A 24,560-nucleotide genomic window follows, 5' to 3' on the forward strand; every position below is an offset into this window, starting at 1 on the left:
AATCAAACTCTTGAAGGAAGTTTACAGCTTAGGTTGTGTCCAACCCCTCAGTTTGTATTTTGACATCTTGTTACGAACTTGTATTTAGTGCATTGTAACCTAGTGGAAGGGAGCAGCTGAAGCCCCACCACCCATTCTGCCATGAGAAGGGTGTCCTCCTGGAGAGGATGGAGCTGTTAGGTGAGAGTAATAGGCTGTCATTAAATACCTAAGCTGAGCTGTCAGAGCCCTTAAGCTTTTGCATATGATGGATGGGGCCTGCAGCGGATTTATGGACACAAATCCATGGGATTTGTAATTCAGCAGTCCTTAAAAGATCTTGTATTTCTCGGTTGAAGATGACTTCGACTAGAAATAGAATAACCAATCTGCCTGTGGCAGTTAAATTTTGGGCAGATTTATTCCCTAATCCAGGTTCTGTACGTGTGGACAAGCTGTGGTAGCGCAAGGAAAGGAATGAAACTGAGCAGATACAGTTTGAGGTTGGCTAAAGTCATTTCATGCAGTGCTGCCACTGGATGTTGAACCATTGTATTGTCTTCTAATTAGTAACCTAATGAGTTTATACAGAACAGTTAAAACTGGAATGCAGTCTGTCCATTCACTTGTTTATCTTTCCAAGACTATTTGACATAAGAGCTTACAACTGAGACAAGCAAAGCTGAAGTCTGGCACTCCACCCCCAGGTTGTACTTGGTAGCCTTCCATTAGTTTTACCTATTTTAATTAAATGCACTTTGCGTAAATCTGTGCTTAGTTCATGATTAAGACAAAATAAACTCTGAACTTCACCAGCTAGGTTTAAATTTCTTCCAAGAAGTGACATATATCTTCTGTAGGCATGCTTCCACCAGGAGAATCTCCTCACAGATGATATATTACCTGTGCTTGTAGAAACAGTCCTTACTAGCAGTTCTGAAATGCCATCGGTTATGTGTCCTTTGTTTTGTTTTTAAAACTCCTCCTTTGAGGTCACAGTGATAGGATGTCTCCTTCTGCTCTTAAAATGCCCACTGTGGTGTGAAAGTGCTTTTCTGAAGGATTTTTTTTGCTGATGAGGACAGAAAGATGCAAGGCAGCTGTAATCCCTAAGCTGTGTTACAGCAGATAATTCTGCTGGATAAACTGAATTCAACTTGTATGTAGCGTTATGCTAAAAGTACTGTGTGTCTTCCAGTCTGGAGCTGTCCTCTGGCTGGCTTGCTTGGATGTGTTCAGCTGAACACGCCATTCAAGTCCTTATCTCAGAGCAAGGCTGGAGGAAATGGACTTTGTTTGTACATGTTTTGAACCTATGCTGTACTTCAAGCATGTTCTTGGTTCAGGGACACAGTTCTGTTTTTCCACAGCAGTGTGTGGGCAAGGAGAGGTGTTAGCGTAGCAAACTGTCCTGCAGGAGTGTGGATGTTTATGCAGGTGCCATACAGAAGGTGTGTGAGTTTGTATAACTGCGGTAAGGCCAAGCAAAGGGAAAGGAACTTCCAAGATAAATCCCTTACACGGTACTATTTTCAGATCTTGGTGTTTCACTGAGCATAGAGCCAGCCCGACTATTACCACGCAAAGGCAGGCATTGTGGAGACATCCTACAACAGATCTGTGAGGAGAAATGTACAGGACCTGTCTACAACCTTTGAGGAAAAACCAATGAGCTGATGGAAGGTGAACACAGTTCTCCCTTGCCTCTTCTCAAAATACTACATATTTCAGCCAGGACAATTAGGTATATAGACATTCCACCCAAAAAGCATTATTAATGAGCTAAAACACCATTTCCAAATGCATATTTACAAGGAGTCCTGGAGATAAATACATATAATGACAATGCAGATGCAGTGTGTAGAAGTGAATTCAGTGCATTCACAAATGCGGGGAGGGAGGAAGTGTAAAACCATTGAAAAGTCAAGCAAAATAATGCAAAAAAAAAAGGTAAGCCAGCTGCTGAGATTTCAAACTGTTTAATTTCTAAAAGCTGTTTCAAATTATTGTCTGAAGACTGTTGGTCTGGCCTGGTGCAGTTCCCAAGGTAGGCTGGCAGGGAGCAGTTGTCTTTCCACTTCTGAAGCTGTTACTTTTGCTGGGAAGTTAGTGTGAGTGTCTGTGTGCATTCATCCATCCATTGTCTGGCAGAGCTTTGCCAAAAAATCATTCAAGTGCTTTTTTGGAAAAAAAAAAATCTGTGAATTCTCTCACTTTTAACAAGACAATGTGCAAAGAGCTTTGTCAATTCACCATGAAGAGGATCTTCAACAAATCTGGGCAATCCTGAGCTTAACTGAGCAGGTGCTTCCTCTTGGCCTTTAAGACCACATGTATAATACTGCAGTGATCTCTGGCAGAAGAAAATTCAGCAGTTTTTACTCTGCTGATGTACCTTCTTACCCTTGCTCTTACACCCAAAGTTAAAAGCGCCTGTAGATACTGTGCTGTATGGTTTTCCACAGCCTTGAAGAAAGCCCCTTTTTATATCTGCAAAGTGAAAAAGAGGTAAGAAGGGCTGCCTGGTTATTTACCACACTTCACCTGGGATGTTCCTGTAGGCCATTCTGTTCAACTCTTCAAAAAAGATTCATCAGGAAACGGGAAGAAACAAATGTGATCCTGGAACTACTCAAGATTTGATTCTAGAGACCTGCAATTAATGGGAGCATGTGGTGAAGAAGAGTCAGGAGGAATAAGATATGTATTGCAGGTGCTGTTTGTCTGATAACTGTCTTAATTACTTTAAATAATATGGATCCAAAGCAACACATTTGTTTCAGCTGCAGTTATGCTGTTCAGATGATTCCTTTTTCCCAGCGTATGGAGGTGTGTACTGCTACCCACTGCGCCTGGTGACAATGTCCTTTCCACTCGTGGACAACAAGAGCTCCAATTCTGTGTCAATGATGACTGGAAACACAAGTCAGAGTAGCAGGCATCTTTCATTTCTGTAAATAATTATATGACAAAGTTGTAGTTTGCGAAACCATGCTTCATTTCTACAGTAGAGAGGCAAATTCTTCCTCTCAACACACACTTCAACCTTGCTACGCATGAAGTATCTTCATAAAAAGGTCTCTCCAAAAATGTTGCTGGGCTTTGGTAGTTGCTTTTGTGATAAGCTGCTCAAAAAAAAAAAAAAAAATCCCCAAAAACTTTTATTTGCTACTTTTGCCATCCATCAAATGCATTTCATTGCTCATCTTGTAGTGTTACTCAAATACAGCCTGTCATAGTAATGAATGTTGGGTTCACTACGCCCAGGTTCATTAGAAGACATGTTTATGCTCTGTACTCTGTCAGATACCTACTTGAGGGCTGCTTTGCCCCTGCTCCGCTGACAATTAAATTTTCCCCTGCTGCTTTGAGCCAAAGAGCAGGGATTATTCTTGAGAACTGTAGCTCTTGTTGCAACCTTACTAAACAAATACACAAGTTAAAAGAAAAAAAAAAATGCAGCTTTTCAAATGGTCTCATATCCCTAAATATCATCAGCATTATTTTGGACTAAGGCCACGTCTGCACTAGAAAGCTTTACTAGTGAAACCTGCAGAATTTTTGGTTGTTTTTGGAGCTCAGTAACTTACTTAGGCTGATTCGGTGCATTTACCTCGCGTGAGCTAGATTGGGTACAAGCATCTAACTGTTTCTGTCATATAACCAGAGCCAAGGTTTGCCAGCTTTCTGCTACCTGTGGGGGAAAGGTGAGGCTGATCCTCGTATGAAATGTAGATTATAAAAATATAAAAATGTAGACTGACATGCAAACCATGACTGATCCAGAAGAAAGCTTGCTAAAACTGAAGTGTAAAATCCCATTTTCTGTGGCCTGATACTATAAGTACAATTCTGCTCTGTTTTTTTGAACTTTTGTTATCATAGCTGTTGTCCAGTGGTAATTTTTTTTTTTTTTTTAAGAAGAGTTAATGAAGACGTGGATAGTGAAAAGAAGTTAATTGCATGCACCAGGCATACGTATGCAGACCGGACCCGCTGCGTAGGCCTTGAACTGGCCGTTGAAGCACCGTCTGCTTTCCGCCGGTTAAAGAGCCGTGCTGACGACTGCAGTCCCTCACCTTTAGATCACGGGAATCTGTATTTGTCCTTTCGGTTTGGCTATTTTTTTTGTTTTAACACGAGCCGCAGGTTCGCCGCGTTGTGGGCCCCGCCCCACAGCCAGCGCGCGCCAAAAGCGCCTGCCGCCGCGCTTGATTCTCCCGCCAACACGCCCCGGGGCGGGGCCGGGCGGGGTGGGGCCGGCGGCAGCGGGCGAAACCATTACAGCAGCCCGGGGAGGGGGGCGGCAAGTGTCCTCGGGGCCGCGTGTGCCGGGAGCGGGAGCGTGTGTGCTTTGCGCACACCAGCGGGTTCGGCTCGGTGCGGCACGGCGGGCGGGGCGAGGACGCGGGTTGGCGGCTGTGCTGTCCCGTCCCGTCCCGTCGTCCCCCCCCCGCGTACCTGTCGCCGTGGAGGGGCCGGCGCAGGCGCCAGGCGGGGGCAGTCAGCGCCGGCGGGAGATGCGAAGGGGCTGAGCGGGAAGCACAGTCCGTGCTCCCTCGCTGCCCGCCGCTCCCTCCCAGCCCGCTCCGGTGCCCCCGCCGCCCGGCTCTCCCTCCAGCCCCCCCGTGGACACCCCGCGCCATGTCCTTCCGCCAGAGGAGCCCGCACGGCGGCACGAAGAGCAGGTAGGGCCGCCGCGGGCTGAGGCCAGCGGTGCCGGTGCCGGCACTCAGCCCTCCCTGCGCTCCCGTGGCGGAGAGGCGAGCCGCCCTCGCCTCCCGTCCCTTGGGCGGGACGGATGCGGGGGGGGGGGGGGAGGAGGGGAGCACCGCGGCCCGCGCGCACCTGCGCGTGGCCTTCCCCGTCCCCAACGCCTCCCGCGCGCGCCGCTGGGCGGCCGCCGGCCGGGGTCCGCCATGTTCGCCCGCGGGGCCGCCGCTCGCCCCTCGCTGAGGTGCGGGTCCCGCAGCGAAAGGGCAGCGGCGCTGGAGCCGCCGCGGGGTGCGGAGGGGTGTAGCCGCCCGGGTCTCCTGTTGCCCGCGAGTGACGGGGCCGTTGGGAGCGGGGCTTCCTGCGTGGGAGGGCCTCCCCCGGCGGGGCTCCGGGCCCGCGCCTCCCGCTGTGGCTCAGGGCTTGGATGAGGTAACGTTAGTCCGTAGGCTCGGGCTCCTGCACGCGGTGCTGTCCCAAAGAGATTACAAAACAAAGCCGCTAGCGTGCTCACCCTGTCTTGGCTTGCCTGCTGCCAGCCCTCCGCCTCGCTGGTCCCACGGGAGGAAACGCGGCGCGGACGGAAAGCGGAGAAAGCAGAACGAATGCGATTCATCCGCGTTTGGTGACAAGTACGGGCCTACGGACAACAGGCTGGACAGGTAGGCACTGCGACGGAAGCGACTCTGCTCGTCTGCTCCTCAGGAGCTGTTGAACTGGCTGTTGTGCTCGGGTTTTCAAGCCCTGCCTACTTACATATCACTCGGAGTCACTTCTTAAGAATAAACATTTTTCATTCTTCTGTCTTGAATTATATTCCTCATCGGTTTCTGTCCTGTTTCATGCTCACTTACTGCTATTTGTCACCAAGCGATAACTGCACAAGCCAGTTATGTGTGTGTGTGGATATAGGCCATACATACCGTTCTGGTGGGATTAAACGAGGTGACAAAAAATTCAGTTCTTAAGTCATCTGTCTTCATATTTCTGAAGGCAGTACAGACCGTCTTGAGAAGCTATGTCTAAGTATACGTCAGCACATGCGTGCTGGGGTCTACTCCTGAGGTCACTCGTGCTGTTGCTCGCTAGCATTTCCCAGCACAGGTAAACTTCAGTTTAGTGAAAGCATCTTGTTTTAGATCACTGTCTACTTCTGAGCTATTCATGCCACGGTCTCTTTAGTCCCTTTTATCAGTGGATGGGAGGTGTGGCCTGCAGCCCAGTTGATTGAATCTAGATTTCTAATTAGAACAAGATGGGCTGTGCCCTGTAACCACCTATTTTTCTTTGCTGATAATAAGCAGGGAAGACATTGGTCAGTGGCTCAAATTCCAATATCCAGAGTAAAATAAATTAATTTCAGGAAGTGTGTTTTAATAGGAGGATGAAGATGAAACTTGACAGATTGTTTCATCAGTTCCAACTTAAATGAGCAATGTTTTTGTGTGTCTTCCCCTATTGAATTGAGCAGGCGTACTTTCAGGTGTAGTTTGATTCAACTCTGAGTGATGTCATTCTCTTCCTGCTCTAAGACTACTTTTTGCTTATGCCAATTCCACATTGTCAAAATAAAGTCTTAAAATGGGAAGAGGATGGGGATGGAGGCAGTCTGAGGGGGGTTACAGCCTTGTTTTCCTGCCCCTCTGGCAGAGCGTGTGCACCACTTGCAGTCCTGTCGCAGCACCAGAGCTTCTCACCGAGTGTGAAATGGCATGTGGGGCTGAGGGTCTGAAGAAAGGTAGCTAAGCTTAGTGTGTCTGGCACCAATACTGTCACAGAGTGAATTAATTGAGAGAAAAAGCTGTAGATCCTCTCATGTTCTCCTTAATACTCTGTATACACAGCACAGGTACAGAATCAAACAAGTATAAAAAGGTATGACAGTGTTGAGGAAAAAGCTGAGATGGTGGGACTGACTGAGTACTTCTGGGATTGCGCTGCTCTCTACCATGGGAGAGCAGGAATTGAATGTAGCCTGCATTTTCTGCAAAGTTAGAAATGAATATAAGCAAATGCAAAAAATCCTTGGAGGTTGGACAGATATTTGCAGAGGGACCTGTACTGTTTGCTGTGGATTTTTATTTTTTCTGAGTTGGTAACTGGGTTTCATCTAAAAAGAACTTTGAGTTTGAATTTGACAGAGACTTAGAAGTAGCACAAGCTGATTTCTGGGCTGGGAGCAGGAAGGGAGTTGGAACTGGTTTTAGCACGGATGGATCTAATTCTCTGACTTCAGGGGATGACTTTGTGCAGAATCCTGGTAAGTCTCCGGAGCGTTTCCAGATCTACTGAAAAAGCTTTGGTCTGTAAGATGTGGTTTTGAGTTTGTACTCTAGGAAAATTGGTCATCAAGAGGACAGAAACTGAAAAACATACTCAATCTGAATGTAGACAACTGTTGTTGGCTGGGAAGGGATATAAGGTTATTCCCCTGCAACAGTCTGAATCTGCTGGTGGTGCTAATGGGCTACAATAAAGTTGTTAAATACCAGTTTGCAAAGTCATAGCAAACCTCAGTTTAGCGGCTAAAAATTGCTTTTTTTGTGCCTTTGCCTTTTCTACTAGGTACATTTTCAAAAAACTCTTGGTGCTATCATGTAATTAATTAGCTGTAAAATTGAATTCTGTGTTCTAACTTTTGTCTCTCATATAGCTAATGAGTTTGCAATCATGAAAGAAGAAATATTTGTTAATTCATTTAGTGGAGTGAAAGTAAGTGAGTAAATGAATAAAGTTGGTATTTCACATACTGTTTTCTGAAGGACACTAGCTTAAAGTTATTAAAAGTATAGGCTAGGTTACATGCTACAGTGTAGATATGTGTAGAAAACATACCATAAACTTTTTAAGGAAAAAAAAAAACCAAACCCAAAACCACAAAACAAACAAAGAAACCAAACCATACAACCTCAAGTTGGAACTCTCAACTGATGCTTCATTTTACAATGATGACATTTTAATAGAACAATACAAGGTTTTTGCAGCCATTGTGACTATTATAAATTAATATATTAAATAGCTATCAAGCTGTGAGTGGAGGAGATGCTGGGGGTGGGAAATACAATAAAATGAAATTTTAATGCAGAGGCTTGTTTTTTTTTCTTTCTAGTTTTACAACACCAGAAGGCCCTGGACCCCTTTCCCGGTGTTCAGATTGGGGAAGTGCAGTGGAAGAACATGAAATGAGGACCAATGTTAACAAAGAAATTGCAAGGTACCAGTGGGGGTTTAAGATGAAGTGGGGAAAGGAGGGGAAATGGTAGTTGTCTTGTAAAATCTGTATCGACTTTTATTTTTAACTTCACCATTGTAGTAAAATTAGACCAACCTTAGCATCTTGTTTGCTGCTTTTAGGTCAGCTTTGGCTTAAGTCCTGCAGGAATGACATAGCATACTCTTTGGAGAGCTGATGTGTATCATCAAATATGTCCCTTTTAGAAAAATCCTTTCTTAAATCTCTCAGATTGAATTACTTTGTATGTTTTTTCAGTAATTACTGTTTTTGCATGTCATTGCTATTGAAAGGATTTTTATGGAAAAGACTTGGGAAAAGAAAGTCCCCAGATTTTTTTTTTTTTTTAAAGAGGAAAACTGAAACATCAGTTCCATAGTGGAAAGGCATTTACAGTGACTGGGTTGACTTCTTCAAGACCGCTGCTTAACTGACAAGTAAAATCAACTGTGAGCTGTGAGAGTGCAGCCTTACTTGTTCTCTTTGTGTATATTCTTAATATGTATTTGAACTCTTGCAGATACAGAAGAAAACTCCTGATAAATGAATTTTCAAGAGAAAGGAAGTCCTCCTCTGGAAGGTAGGTTAAACTTTAGCTTAGCTGAGGAAAATCCTCACAATAGGTATGATTTTGACATACATCGCTGTTGCTTCTGAAAACACTCCGTTTGAAATAGTTCATCTTAAGTCTGCTCTAACATGGTAGTTCAGGAACAGCACAAGCATTCATCTGTAAAGTTTTAATGTGTTTCTTTATAATCTTCTACACGTGAGTTTGTTTGAGTGTCGCTTGCTTTCTAGTCCCAAATCTACAACGTTTTTTCTTTAGTTCTGATTCGAAGGAGTCCACTGTGACAGTAGAACTCGAGACAGATGAAGTGGTTTTGATGAGAAGACAAAAACAGATAAACTATGGAAAAAACACAATTGCATATGATAGATACATTAAAGAAGTTCCGAGGTAAGCTGCTTGAGTTTCTGGAAAACTACATGTTTGGTTGTAAGTCATATTTGTCACTTATAAGCATATTAATGTACTAAACTTGGTATCTGAGACATGTTCAAATAGAAGGTATCTACAAATTAAACTTTCTAAGATATTTTTTAACTTATAAGTCACACTAACAGTCAAATGAGATGTGGATTTTTTTTACTAGTTGGTACATGAAGAATATCCCTTCAAACTTTCTCATGCTACAGAAATGGAAGTGAAAGTTTTTTTAGTTGTGCTTGTCAACTAGAAGAAACGAAACTGCTTTCTGCAGTCAAATTTCTCATTAGTAAACTAAAAGCCAAAATAGACTACAGTTTCTCTTGAGTTTGGAATAAAGTTTTCAGACCTATGATTGACAATCCTTTTTTTTTTTATTTGACTCAAAGACAAACCTAAAAAGTTCATATGGAGCTGACAACTTTTCACTTGCGTGCTGGAATTGTTCAGTGTTCTTTTCTCGTAAATGATAAAACTTAGAATTTGCTGCGTTGTAACAAGTCTGTGTAGCAGGCAATAGTCTTGACATTTAAAGCTACATGGTATGTACGTGTGAAAAAAACTAATTAATTTTTCATGTCTAATATCTGAATAGATGCCATCGTATACCAGGAGTTCATCCCAGAACTCCAAATAAATTTAAGAAGTACAGCCGTAGGTCATGGGATCAGCAAATTAAACTATGGAAAGTTGCATTGCATTCCTGGGATCCACCTACTGAAGAAGGATGTGATCTGCAAGAAATGTATGTATAGAGTATTCAGGATAACTTTATATAAATTTATAAAATCTCATGTTAAAAAAAAAAAAAAAAAAAAAAAAACACAAAACAAACAAACCAGCATAGCCCTTTTTGAGACAAGTCAGTGATTGCTGAATGTTTTCATTAGTTACTTGTCCACTCTTTGTGCTATTCAGTTCCTTCTCAGTCAAAATAGCTAATAGCTTTCTGGACCTAGTTGCTGGGACTAGACTTACCCAGTGCCCTTGCAAGGCCTTGCATAGTTCATATATATCCCTCACTACTTTAATGTATGCCCACTGGATGAAATCAGAGCTTATTCGGCAGTGCTCTGTAAAAGAAAATACCGCACCACCAAGGCAAGCTGATTCTTTGAGCAGTCTGCAGATTGATCTGTGGTAGAAGCAGTGCTGGTGAGGTCTCGCTAATTAACAGATCTCATTAATATTGTTTGGACCAATACAACTTACGAGAACCTGCCTCATAGCCTTCTCACTTGCTAGTTCAAGAGCAGTGGTATAAATTCTTGTTTCTTGAGCAGAGAGGAAGAAAGTACTACTTGTAAAATAATCTCAAGGTACCATTAAATTAAAAGCATGGCCACAAGTGTTCACAGTCCAAGCTACTGTGGTATTTTGCTGTAGAAGATGTAGAATAATGCAACTAGTTATTTTCCTCTATAGAAAGCAATAGAGCTGACCAGGGAACATGCAAAATAAAACTGGAGGACTACAGAATGAGGGGGACACGGATATAACTAATTCCTCAGGAAACAGTTCTGTGGTAATAAACTACTGTTTTCCCTGACAGTGATGCTAATGTAAAAACCAGTATGGAGCAATGGGTTCTAAAAGCAAAGGCTTACTTTTAACTTCCTGTTACTTTTAATCAACATGGGAGGAGTTGGTATTTTGGCCTGAAGCCTACTGTATATGTTAGTGTTGAAATACTAGTCAATCTTTCAGATGCTGGGATCTAGTTTTGTGTATAGCGGTTATTAAATCCTAATGTTGCAAAACAAATTGATGAAAAACTTGTGTGGAAAAAAATAATTCCTTGCTCTTCTATAACATTTGTCACTGTATTGAGGCACTGTTTGAGTGTTGGGTATTTGTCTTTGACAAGTTGCAGCACTCAGTCTTAAGACTTTAATTTAGTCCTTGGCCATTTTGGCTGTATTGAGTTGACATGTTCTTCTCTTTGGTCGCTGCAGTTTCCTGCTACTGTCCCTATAATCTCTGTAGGTCTCTCTGCTCTTGTTAGGCGATCATTTTCAGAATGGCACCTACAAAGTGCAACTTTATTACTGAAAAACTGAATTTGTTTTAAGCTGTATGCTTTTTATTTATTTTACAGTAGTCCTGTTGACCTTGGTGAGATGGAGACAGAATCTGTCGGAAGCAATTCTACTGAATCTCAAACGAGCTGTCAAGATAATGATGTAAGCATATTTGCATAAATATTTGTTAATAATTGGTCCATTACTTGGAACTAGATCCAGAGTAGCCTGAATACATAAGAAATTGAATATTTGCTGTGTTTAGGGACTGTTGATAAAGCTGAGGGATCTTTGGATTCAGACTTTCTCCCAGCTATAGCCAATATCTGTCTGTAGTCCGAGTTCAGAGAGTTAGAACTTAAGTGACCACCTCAAATGACAGTCATCTCATTTTTTTAAACTGCAAAAGAAAATACCTGTTCAAAGCATGTCAGTTATAAACTGTGATGTACAGTCGAAACACTACTTTAGATTGCAATATGTAATGATAAAATAGGATGTAATTTTCTTGGCCCACTTAGACTTTTTGAAGTAGGCTCTTCTTACATCCAGTAAGTATTTAGTACAGATGAGCAGTAACCTTCAGTAAATATCTAGTAATGTTTTTCTTGCTGGATTAGTTTCTCGGGTGAACATTAAATCTGTATGATGATTTCATGTATACATACATAGGTCCTTAAAACATTTGCAGGAGATCTTAGTTGGTTGAATGGGCAGAAGCCTTCATTTAAATCTCTTCAATCTGAAGACTAGTGTTGGGTTTTTGTATGGTCTGTAAAGTTTTTGTAAGCCTCTGTTATAGGGTGGTCTAAACAACTTGCAGAAGTGAAATGAATTATTGCATAACTAAACCTCTATTTAACTGCTAATTATTAACTGACTTTGTGTTCCAGGATACCTGTTCTGGCACTCCCACCAAAGTTAGACATATTGACTATCAAGCAGAAGGTGAATTTGACTTGGAAGTGTGTTTGAGTGAACCACTTAAAGATTTCAATACTGTGAGTTAAGTAGTCTCATGCAAACTGTTTTAGAGGAAATTACTTTTACATTTGAGAAGTTGGCTTGGTTCATAAACTGTTAATAGGAAGAAAGCTTAAGCAAAGTTGAAGACTATTTTCTAAGTTGTGGTTGGTCTACGTATTCTCTGGACCAAACTTATGTAAAAATACAGTTAAGTTGTGTGACTTCTTTTAAACTTTTAATTTATGTATATCGGATTTTTTTAATAAAACCTTTCAACAGCAAAAATAGCAAAAGGCAGTGCTATCCTCAAGTAATTATAAATTGTTCAGCAAGATCTTACTGATTTTTTTTTTCCTCATTGTGTCTATAATTGCAGTTGCTCACCTGCAGATCAAGAGCAAAGTAGAGAGATATTTTTGAGCATCTGTATGTTACCTTGCTTTTCCATCTGACTTTACTACAAGGATCTGACTTAAAGTAATACAGGTGGTAGCTGAACCACACTGCTGATTAGTACTACTAAACTCATACTGCAGTTATTTTGTGTAAGATTAAACTGCCTTGCCTTTTTTTTTTTTAAAGCGGATTCTTTTTTATTTGCAAAATATTTCTGCTGGGAAATTAAATACTTTTAAAAAAATTGGAGGTCAGTGTGGTAAAGCCCAAGCAATAATGCTTTAAGGAGCAGTAGCCTGAATTTGAAATTTGTAAATAGTCAGAGTCATTTGTTAATACAGTCAAGAAAACAATGTGTCAGTAAAGTGCTTGATTCTTTTTAATTTGGTGATTTTAAATGTAAAACTGTTATGAATGATAACATTGTACAGATTTTCTGCTGAAAGCAGTTAATGTTTTCATTACTTTTGTATGGGATGTTGCTGGAAAATAAACATAATTGCATTTACTTATGACACTCTAACTTCATTTCCTCCTAGTGATGTTCTGTGGATAAAAAAATGCAGGAAAATACTGAAAGCCATGCGTGTCAGACTGATACTGATGCCAGGCTAGGATATGCGTGTGTTAATAGCATCCTCTGACTTTGAGGGAGACCTTAAAAGCTATTTCTCGGTGTGCAGGCCACTGGGGTGGAGTTAAGACTTGGTTATAATGGCTAAGCCTGTTGTTGACCTTTTGCAGACTCCTTAGAAGCAGTTTAGTCCAGTAGATGTCCCTTAGCTGATTACCAAATTATGTTCTGTAGAAAAACTTCTAGAAGAGCTAGGTGGACATTTCATTCTTGTTTACTATACAGGACTTCAACAACAAGTCGCCTCACCTGGTTTTCTCTCTAGAACAGAATTTCTGAGTATTGGTGTTACAACACTGTCAGGCTCAATGCAACACTTAAACTTCTCCACTTAAGTAAGTATCCCAGCTGTAAGCAGTATTACTAGCTATCTAATTTGTTGGGCACTCTTAAAATCCAGTAGCTTGATCTGATGGGTAAACTTCCAAGAGGAAGCAGTGGCACATGGAGAAGGCTGGAGGTGTGCTCTGGTGTTAAGGAGACAGCCTTCCTAACATGCATTTTTTCCAGAGAAGGCGGCAAAGTGATAGTTAGTCCTGCTTACTTCCTGGAGTAAGCCCTCTCTGCCCTCCCCAGATTGCTTTTCCCATGGCTCATTTTTTGTCCACATTGTCCTTGGTTGTTCTTAAGTGTTTTTGTAATACTTAATTGTAGCTTGAGCTGCAATTTGCTTTGGAACTTTTTTCCTATATCCCCTTCAATAAAAGTGGTCTTAGGGTTAAGCCAAACTCTTCCATGTCTAACTAGAATCATTTGATGCCTTTACTTAAGGCTTCTACGAAATGGCTAAAAGGGTTTTAAACTAGACTTCCCAGGTAGCACAGTAACAGTTCTGAGTGTCTCAGTTTTTAACTTTGATAATAAGCCCAATAGACAATTGCATATGAAGCTACTTGGGAACACTATTTCAAGTCATGGCTACTTACTGTTAGGTTTTTAATGGTTAATGCATCTAATTCGCGTTGGACACTTAAAGCTTAACGCAGTTCTGTCCCTGTGCCGCTTGACTGTTAGTAACTGATGGTACTAGACTATTAAGAGTGTTTTTTTGAGAATGTGTGTTATTTCTGAATTATTTAAAGGTTAGTAATGAGTAACGTGAAGCCAAGAACAAAACCATTCATGGCTTAAGTTACAAATAGTTCACGCAGCTGAACATCAGTCTAGAATAGGGTATTAATGTTTAAGGATGTGTTTCTACCCAGTGTGTAATGAGTAAGGCAAGATTTCTGTAGAAAACTGCATATTGCATACCTGGAAACTAGTATTTTTTTGTCAACTTGACTGTCTTCGTAATCTTGAAGTGCAGGTCAGTAGTTAACATGCAAACTGTGACACATGTAAGTGTCATCAGGAGACACCAGGTGCTTGGGCTGCTTACAGGCTTGCTGTAGTGAGCAGTAATTGCTGTAGTGAGCAGTAATTGCTGTAGTGAGCAGTAATTGCTGTAGTGAGCAGTAATTGCTGTAGTGAGCAGTAATTGCTGTAGTGAGCAGTAATACTCGGGCTGTATAGTTTGATGGTGTAATACTGGAGTGGCTATGCAGTGAATTAGGCGATCAGTGAATTTGCTTCTATTCGTGCTACTCTTAACCTCAGGCTATACCTAAGCTGCACAAATCACAGAATCACTAAGGTTGGAAAAGACCTTCAAATAAAGCGGCAGAACTTCTCAAGGGTACACCCAGGCTGTTCAGGATATCTTAAATGAACGTTAAGTCCTTAGGTACTAACAGATACACAGGATCCTGGGTAACACAGGCCATAAAATACCACCCTAAATTATCCTGGAGTGAATCAGTAACTTTAATCCTTTATGTGGAGAGCTGGGGTGAGGCAGTATCGGAGTCCCTGTGCTAGAAGGGAAACAATTAGATGAGATTTTTGGGGAGGGTGGGGGGGTAGGGGGTGGTGGCGTGTTAATCTGTACCTGGGTATCGGAACAGGCAGTAGAATGTTTTTAAAAGTAGTTTTTCTACACCACTGTATCTAGTCAAACAGGTTGGATTGGTGGAATATTCAGAAGATTGTTTAGAGGCTTCCAAAGGGTAAGGCTATTTACACCTCGTTTTGAAATACGAATATTGAACCTAATAATTACCCACTGAGATAGCTAGAGGAGTTGCATATATTTCGGAGCTTATTGTACAAAAATTTGTTACTCTACTAGTCTGAAAAATGTCTGTCTCTCTCTGAAGATCAATTTTTATCAAGCTTTTTCCATAACTTCACAAAAAATATTCATTCCAGAAAGCATTTTAAGTATGGTATCTGAGTCTGTTAATATGGTTTTTAGTGAGAAAATAATACATGAACAAATACTATTAAAACAAACAAAAAAACCCAAATCACTATCTTTTTGAGTAATTTGGGTTCTCTGTGACAGTCCTTATGATTTTGTGACTTGTGTTCTTTGGAATCTGTACCGGAGAAGGAAATGTAGGAGTCTTTCTCTGACTAAAAGATTCAGGTAAGGGGGAATGTGGGGAAAACAATGTGAAGAACCATAATAACTACGCAGAGTAGAAAGATACTAGGCAAACGGCTGAGACTAGTACTTTTCTGTTACAATGAAAGGTATAACAAATACTTCTACTTCGGCAAATGTCTTGAGATGCTTTTAAATTTCTGCAGAGTAGCTTCTCCGTGGTTAGTCCGTAAACTCATATATAATTTGAGACAAATCCAACTAACCTGCTACTACTCAGCCAAGATTTTCAGCTTAGACCTTGGGGTATGATCGCCTTGTTCTCAGCGTTGAGTGCAGCTTGCCCTCGGAGCATCGCGCCTCATACACGGCTGTCTGCCCCTTTGAGATGAGCGTTGCTTTTCGCTGTGCTGCACCCTCTCAGCTCCATCTGTGTTCCATCCTTTCAGAGCTGCGCTGTGTCGCTTCTGCTTCAGAGTGCACCGTCCTGTGGTACTGCTCCTTTTTCTGCACTAATTTATCCCTGGTTTTCTTTTCCTCTAACCTGCTTCGGCTAGATTACAGATCACTTAATTCTGCTGGCGTTGTTAAAAGCAAACCGTAGGAGCTGTTCAGCAGGCATTCTCGCCAAGGAACTAGGTAGGCATGGATAAAACATTTCAGCCCAGAAATGCAGCTGGTCCATGTTCAGTGGTAGTTGTTTGTGAAATGGGCTTAGATTTTTGAATGTATCCTGAAACAGCCAGGCATCCATAGTAGCATCTTTAATCCTAGGAATTATTCCCCTTTGCTTCGCGTGCTTAGAGAGCTTAGTTTTTACGGATTGCATTCAGAGTGGTCACATTGCCCGAGTTCGGATGTTTTTTCAAAGATGCTGAACACTGAATTGGAAAAAAACTTTTTCTGCATTACAATAAAGTCCTCTAGTGGGCAAATGTGGGATAACCTAATCCCATTTAGGTTAATGTTTGGTAATAGACTAATCCTACAGGAAAACAACATCCATATGTTCAGTTGTGCATAGTTGCAGACAGTGGAGTTTGCTGCAGATGGTGAATTGGCAAGTACTGCTGCCAAACTTTAGACTTATTAGGTTAAATTCCATTAAAATAAAGATGAACAGGTTGTTACGTAGGCAGCAGAACCTGTCAACCCTGCTTTTTATAGATTTGTGCCTTCTGTTTTGTGTTTCTCTTATTCCTTTTGCACCAAGTCTTGTCCTCTTCCAGCATCCTTCATACCACGCCTGCCTAACCGACAGCACTCTTAGCTGTGGCTCGTTTAAAGCTGCATCTGGTTTGACTGGATAGTTGATATACACGTGCTGATAAGATGGCAAGCAGAACGTTTTAAGAGCTAAAGTGTCCCAGCTTTTCCTTCACTTCAGCATTAATTGGGTCTTCCTGCATTACTTGGCTGTTGTCACATCAAGCTTAAAGGAACATATATACCTTTTTGTTAAATACCTGGAAAGGTAGCTCAAAATTTAGAGGGTGCAGGACAGATGTTTTGAAAAAAAACTTGACAGTACAACTATTTCAGCCTCTTTAAGGAAGCAAAGCTAAAACCACCTTTGTTCCATGAATCCATTTTTAAGTCAAAAATACCGTTCAAACAACATTTTGTTCATGCATGTATTTACTAAAATTATTTTAGGATTATCTGCTTTGTCATGTTGCTAATGCAGGTAAAACCCCTGGTATAGAGGCAAGGCATCCATAGAGCAACTATGTATGCTTGAGTACGGACCTGTGTGGCTGGCGGATCACATGTTTCTTCATCAAAACTGGTAAAAGAGTCCTTTTGAAATAATTTTGAACTTAACTCAAAGGTCTTACTCTTCTGTGTTTTCTTCTTCTATATGGTTTCTCAAAACGTGAGAAGATCGGTTAATAGCTGTTTAAGAGTAACTTTTTGAGCGATTCCTGACAAATAATAATTTTGGATATTATCCAATAAATTTGGATAATTTTGGCAAAATATTATATAAATAGTTAAGAGATTGAAGTTACTTTGGGAAGTGTCAAAAATCCATTTGATTTTCAAAGAAAATGGTGTAGTTTGGGATGTAGTGTATATGACGCCCGTCTACAAGAAAGGTCGGAAGGAGGATCCTGGGAACTACAGGCCTGGCAGCCTGACCTCTGTACCAGGGAAGATTATGGAGCGGTTGGTCTTGAGAGTGCTCACAGGGCACCTGCAGGACAACCAAGGGATCAGGCCCAGCCAGCATGGGTTCCTGAAAGGCAGGTCCTGCTTGACCAACCTGATCTCCTTCTATGACCAGGTGACCCGCCTAGTGGATGAGGGACAGACTGTGGACGTTGTATACCTGGGCTTTAGCAAAGCCTTTGACAGCGTCTCCCACAGCATTCTCCTGGAGAAACTGGCGGCTCGTGGCTTAGACAGGTTTACTCTTCGCTGGGTGAGGAACTGGCTGGATGGCCGAGCCCAGAGAGTTGTGGTGAACGGCGTTAAATCCAGCTGGCGGCCGGTCACAAGCGGGCTCGGTTCTGGGGCCGGTCTTGTTCAATATCTTTATTGATGATCTGGATGAGGGAATTGAGTGCTCCCTCAAGTAAGTTTGCAGATGACACCAAGTTGGGTGGCAGTGTTGATCTGCTGGAGGGTAGGAGGGCTCTGCAGAGGGATCTGGACAGGCTGGATCCATGGGCAGAGGCCAACTGGATGAGGTTTAATAAGGCCAAGTGCAAGGTCCTGCACTTTGGCCACAACAACCCCATGCAACGCTACAGGCTTGGGGAGGAGTGGCTAGAGAGCAGCCCAGCGGAAAGGGACCTGGGGGTGCTGGTTGACAGCCGGCTGAACATGAGCCGGCAGTGTGCCCAGGTGGCCAAGAAGGCCAACAGCGTCCTGGCCTGTATCAGCAATAGTTTGGCCAGCAGGAGTAGGGAAGTGGTTGTGCCCCTGTACTCAGCACTGGTGAGGCCGCACCTTGAATCCTGTGTTCAGTTTTGGGCCCCTCACTACAAGAAGGATGTTGAGGTGCTGGAGTGTGTCCAGAGAAGGGCAACAAAGCTGGTGAGGGGTCTGGAGCACAAGTCTTATGAGGAGCGGCTGAGGGAACTGGGGTTGTTTAGTCTGGAGAAGAGGAGGCTGAGAGGAGACCTTATCACTCTCTACAACTACCTGAAAGGGTGTTGTGGCGACGAGAGTGTTGGTCTCTTCTCCCAAGTAACTAGTGATAGGACAAGAGGAAATGGCCTCAAGTTGCGCCAGGGGAGGTTTAGATTGGATATTAGGAAAAATTTCTTCACTGAGAGAGTGGTCAGGCATTGGAACAGGCTGCCCAGGGAGGTGGTGGAGTCGCCATCTCTGGAAGTGTTCAAAAAACGTGTGGATGTGGCGCTTCAGGACATGGTTTAGGGAACATGGTGGTGCTGGATTAATGGTTGGACTTGATGATCTTGAAGGTCCTTTCCAACCTAGTGATTCTGTGATAAATTGATTAGGAGAGAAAGTGGTACTGCTGAGCAGAATTTATTCTATACATATAGTATTTAATTTTGTGGCATCTAGGTAGTACCTAAATACGAAACACGCAAGGAATCAAGATCTAGCATCTGTCACTTTTGGCCCCCACTGTATTTTTGGATTACCAGTGCTGTTTATTCTTTGGGCTTGCCATTTACCTCCCTCGGATTGTGTTTAAGCACAACAGCGAACTAATTTATCCAAAAAGTGCTGATTCACGCACTTGAGAAATAAGTGGAAAGCTAGAACTTTGTGGGTTAAACTGGAGTTTAGCTGTCTATGCTGGGAGCTTTTTATCTGTCCAAGTTTCTAGTGAGAAAGTTCCTGGGAGGTACTTGAAGGGCTCTACTTATTGGCAAAAACAACGTTCCTTTTGTGTTTCTTTAGAAAGGGGTTATTCCATTTCTTCTGAGAAATGCTTTGTTTTCAGACATATGAGCGCAATATAGAGATGAAGATTTGCGCCTGCTCTCTCAATCAGCTTTCATGTGCTAGAATCAAAGTCACTTTGCAATACTGCAGAGGGCAGCAAAAGTGCGTGTTTAATTACACGCACACAAAAGAGATCTCGGAGTTGCTTTACATTTGTTGTAAATGCCAAGAATCTAATTATACTTACTGATTCTGACCTTAGGAGCAACCCATAGTTCCAATAAAATCCCTTCAAGTCTGCCATCTTTCACTGTTCTTTCCATTTCCAGTTTCACTTGATCTTAAACCCATCATTACACGGAATGGAAGATAATAGTAACTTAACAGCAGACAGAGAAAAAATGGGCTTCAGGGGGCAAAAAAGCCCTCCTGACAGATAGTGCTAGCCTGCTTGCATTTAAAATCCTTAGTGCTATACAGTGGAAGTATCTGCAAATGCTTATTTAAATTGCTTGATGAAAACACTTTTTTTTTTCCTTCTGCAAAAAATAGAGAAAACTAATTTTTTTCCTGAAGGTTTCAGATTTTCCAGGGAAAATTAATTTCAGGATTTTATTCACAGTTAATTATTTTCAGAGTATTCCTGAACATGGAACTCATATTCTTTGACATTTGTTAGAACGTGTTTCTCTCTCATACCTACTAAAGCATTGCATACCTCTAAAAGCATTGCCGTATGAGTTAAAATTGTGCATTGCAGTTGGAGTGTTGGATGTGGAATCAAAGCAGGGAATTACCAGCAACTGAAAAGAATAAATTGGTAAGGTTATCACACATGGTGCACAGAGGAGAGAACCCGAACAAAAGTAATTGAAAGACAGTCAGTCTGATCTAGGGACCGCTCATAGCCTGAGTAGCTGAACATTATATGCAAGGACATGGCAAAGCTAGAATTAATAGCTGTACAAGGAATAAAATGACATTCCGGTGGTCCCTGGTCCTTAAGCACTTATCTGGAACGAAGAAAAGAAAAAATTTTAAGCCAGCCAGGCTTATCTGGAAGCAGACTCATGCCTCAATATGCTGCTAGAATTTCTGGAACAATGTACTCCAAAGATAAGACTAGTAACAAAATATATGGTACTGACTAACAAAGAATGGTCTGAAGATGCTTAAAAGCATTTGATACTAAGCCTAGCAAACTGTTGATTTACCGAAATAATCAATTACAATTTTTCTGCCATTTGACCACAGAACTCCTTCTCCTCATACTTATAGGACAGACTAAATTGGCAGGAACAATCTTTATGCCAGACCAGGTATAGTATGAAGTGTAAAGCACAGAGGGGAGGCTTTACCTGATTCTTAACCTATTTTTAATGGCATTCTGACTATTCTTTAGAATACGTAGAAAGAAGCATTCTGAATTGCTCAGTTTCTCTTCCCCATAGTAAAAATAGATATATTAAATATTGGGATGAAAGTACTTTTAATATATATAATATTTTTAAAATCTACTGAAATGTTGACATAAGTGCTTCCAGTATCAGTGGATGTCATTACTTCTCTGAGTAATAATCACAGAATCTTAGAATCTTTCTTTGGCTTGGAAGGGACATTCAAAGGCCATCTAGTCCAACCCCCCTGCAGTGAGCAGGGACATCTTCAGCTAGATCAGGTTGCTCAGAGCCCTGTCCAGCCTGACCTGGGATGTTTCCAGGGATGGGGCATCGACCACCTCTATGGGCAACCTGGGCCAGGGTTTCACCATGCTCACTGTGAAACATTTCTTCCTTAGATCTAGTCTAAATCTGCCCTCTTCTAGTTTAAAACCATTACCCTGTTGTCCTATCACAACAGGCCCTGCTAAAAAGTCTGTCCCCATCTTTGTTATAAGCCCCCTTTAAGCCCTGGCAGCTGCAATAAGGTCTCCCCAGAGCCTTCTCTCCTCCAGGCTGAACAACCCCAACTCTCTCAGCGTGTCCTCACAGCGGAGCTGTTCCATCCCTCTGATCGTTTTGGTGGCCTCTTCTGGCCCCGCTCCAACAGGTCCATGTCCTTCCTGTGCTGAGGGCTCCAGAGCTGGATGCAGCACTGCAGGGGGGTCTCACCAGAGCAGAGCAGAGGGGCAGAATCCCCTCCCTTGCCCTGCTGGCCATGCGGCTTTGGATGCAGCCCAGGACACGGTTGGCCTTCTGGGCTGTAAGTGCACAGTGCCAGATCATGTCCAGCTTTTCATCCACCAGTACCCCCAAGTCCTTCTCGGCAGGGCTGCTCTCAATCCCTTCATCCCCCAGCCTGTTCTGATACCAGGGGTTGCCCTGACTCAGGTGCAGGACCCTGCACTTGGCCTTGTTGAACCTCATGAGGTTCACACAGGCCCATTCCTTGAGCTTGTCCAGGTCCCTTGGGATGGCATCCCGTCCTTCAGGCATGTCAACCACACCACTTGGCTTGGTGTCATCTGCAAACTTGCTGAGGGTGCCCTCGATCCCACTGTTTATGTCATTGATGAAGATAAGAGTACTGGTCCCAATACAGACCCCTGAGGGACACCACTTGTCACCGATCTCCACCTGGACATTGAGCCATTGACCACCCTCTGTATGTGACCATCAAACCAATTCCTTAGCCACCTAACAGTCCACCCATCACATCCATGTATCTCCAATTTAGAGGCTGGATGGAATTACAGGTTTTGCAAATCACAATCTCAGCTGATTGAAGTAGCTGTATTGAAGCAGGTGGTGAGCTCTTCAGAAAGCGTCTAGAACTGGGCAGGGATGGGCTTCCCATGATGTCAAACATTTCTGTATACCAAACTTCTTATTTTAATGAAAAAAGCAAAGATGTCACTCTGGGGAACTCCGATTCAGATCCTTGCTATGCCTGCTCTGGAGAAGGCAGTCAAACCAAGGACTTGCATCCCTGTAGGCTATTCACTGTTCTTGAGTGGGGGACGAGGCCCTCCTTGTGGTCAGGAAATATTCCTGAAGAACATTCATATAAAAATATCACTGAAATCTATGCTTTTACATCCATTCATTTTGGATGATGCTAAGATATACCCTGCAAAAAATTCCTAAGCAAATCTAACATGAATTTTCAAGCTATAATTCTTAGAGGCGAAGAGGATTTGGGTAGCATGGAGTAAGATATATTTTGTTTTCCAGCACCAATCTGTTTCACTAGAACCACAAGTAGAACTTGGGCCCTTTGCTGGAATTCAGCATAAAGATTTTTTTTTTTTTACAGTAGTATAGTAGTTTAAAAAGCTGTGAAAACTCAATGTATGTGTCTAAGAACAAAGACGTGTCTAAGGACACAGAGACCTGAAAATGTGACTTCGTTCATCGAAGAATGCAGTTTTTCCTGCTTTCATAGTCTCTTTTGGTTTGTTTTCATGCATTCATAGAGAAAAAAAATAACTTTGTAAAGGTGTGTTTTACAGATTAAAATGGGTATTAATGGGGGAAGAAACACATTCTTGTGGGTCGAATAAGTATGCCTGACTATTAACAACAAAGTAGACTCGCTGTGTGAACTTTGTCGTAAATCAACTAGCAATATATTAAAGCTGAGAACAGCCTTTCGCTTTCAGAGTCTTTGCTATGAATTCTACTTTTCAGAAGGATGCAGATGAAAAGGGATGATCCCTTTAAGAGCTTGATAGGTTAAGTCAGGAAATTCATATCTCGCACACCAGGCAAAAAATATGCTAGCAACTGCTGGGAAAATGACAACTGCAGTGTCTGATCGCTTGTCAAATCAATGAGGCTTTTCTCTCCTTTTGGTGAGAATTTATTTGCAAGGGTTGGTGAGCTGAGAAAATAAGATTCCTGACCTAATGGTCACCCCCATTGGTATCTCATTGTGGAAAATACTCTCTGCTGCAGTCCATTCAAGTGATTGGCAATGACAGCTTGGATGGATATTGTCAGTTGACAGGGCTTTGCACTCTCTCTGTTTTAAAAATGATGCGAACGATCCCTTCCCCAGTGTGCCCTGCCACAAGTTGAGTTTATGAATGAATGGATGAATGCATGCTTCTCCCCTGTCATCTGCAACAAAAAAATATCCCAATCCTACCCCTGAAATGATATGCTAAGTAAATTCACACACATGCATTTAACACTCAAACGGGGCCTGAAGGCAAGCTCAGCAAGTCCTTCCAAACGCTGCGGCTGTATTTTTTTTTTTTTTTTGGTAGTCATTAGGAATTTCATGGAAAATGTAAAACTGCCCATTTGATATGGAAAATCTCCATGAAAAATGTGAAATTCCAGTGTTTCCAGCATGGTTTTGCTGACAGCTCATGCATGGAGAATAGCCTGAAAGACAGGCATGCAATTAAGGGATCCATACAGCCGCGCTGGAGAGAACAACACAGGCAGCGGGGGATGTGGCCTTTGCTAGGGCCAGCCGGGGTCTGCTCCTGGACCCTCTGAGGGCACTAGACCATTGAGAGAAGTGGGGTGAAAGGCGAAAAAAGAAAACACAGAAGCTTCAGTGAAAATGAACCAAGTCTATTGGAGAAAACCCCGAAGCTCCTCGGTAGCCCTTTCCCTCCCCGCGCCTCCCCGGTCTGGGCACCCTTAGGTGCCGGTCGGGGTCTGACACGAGTTTCTTGTTCCCGCAGGCCCGCTGGCAAGGAGGCGCACAGGGAGGCGCGGGGCCACGAGGCCCAGAAGGGACGGTTTGGGAGGGAAGGCGTTTAGATCGTGGTCCCTGCTCACGCCAGGCGCGGTGCGGCGCTGCGTTAGAGGCGCCGGCGGTCGAGGGGGAACTTCGCGCTGCCTCGTCGTTTCTTTGCTGCGTTCCTGGATGGTTTAGTCCCATCAGGAGAGGCTCGACTCTGGTATTGATCCGAGAAGAGTCATTTCTGCACGTCAGCTTGAAAAGCCTTCAGGCCTGTTGTTGAATGCGGAGGGTGAAGCTGAGAAGAGAACTGCAAAACCTGTCCTGCCTCCCCCCAGCCTCCATTTCCTCTGCACCAGGACAGTGCAACGCCGCAGGGAGTGGATCCCCTGCCTTGCCTGTGGTCATTTACCTGGGAAAGCGCTGGCACCGGCCCGGCCCTCGTCACCTCAGCCGCTGATTTAACCAGCGTTAGAGGGAAAGGGTCGGGGAGTTTGTCAGTGAGGGGCTGCAGGTTTGCAGAGGCAGACGTCAGAGCAGAGGGACCTGCCCTGCGGCGTGCTTTGTTCTGAGAACGTCCCCCGTAGCCTCGCCGGCTGCCGTCGACCCTATTCGACAGCGACCTGCCCGGCGCGAAAGCGCAGCGAGGGCACGCTGAAGATCGGGGCTCTTGGTCGCTGCCGCGACGCCCTGAG

General features: G+C 43.0%; 1 protein-coding gene across 1 annotated transcript; it reads left to right on the forward strand.

Moving 5' to 3' along the window:
* Nucleotides 1-4,623: 4,623 nt before the first annotated feature.
* On the forward strand, nucleotides 4,624-11,946 carry SLBP (stem-loop histone mRNA binding protein; the record flags this gene model as incomplete). Its single annotated transcript, XM_081999744.1, has 8 exons — nucleotides 4,624-4,667; nucleotides 5,232-5,354; nucleotides 7,802-7,906; nucleotides 8,445-8,504; nucleotides 8,754-8,885; nucleotides 9,511-9,660; nucleotides 11,014-11,098; nucleotides 11,830-11,946. The coding sequence occupies 8 exons, from the start codon at nucleotides 4,624-4,626 to the stop codon at nucleotides 11,944-11,946; spliced, it is 816 nt and encodes a 271-aa protein (XP_081855870.1).
* Nucleotides 11,947-24,560: the final 12,614 nt, after the last annotated feature.

The sequence above is a fragment of the Phaethon aethereus genome (genome assembly GCF_964289735.1).
Source record: "Phaethon aethereus genome assembly, chromosome: 4".
NCBI classification, from domain to species: Eukaryota; Metazoa; Chordata; class Aves; order Phaethontiformes; family Phaethontidae; genus Phaethon; species Phaethon aethereus.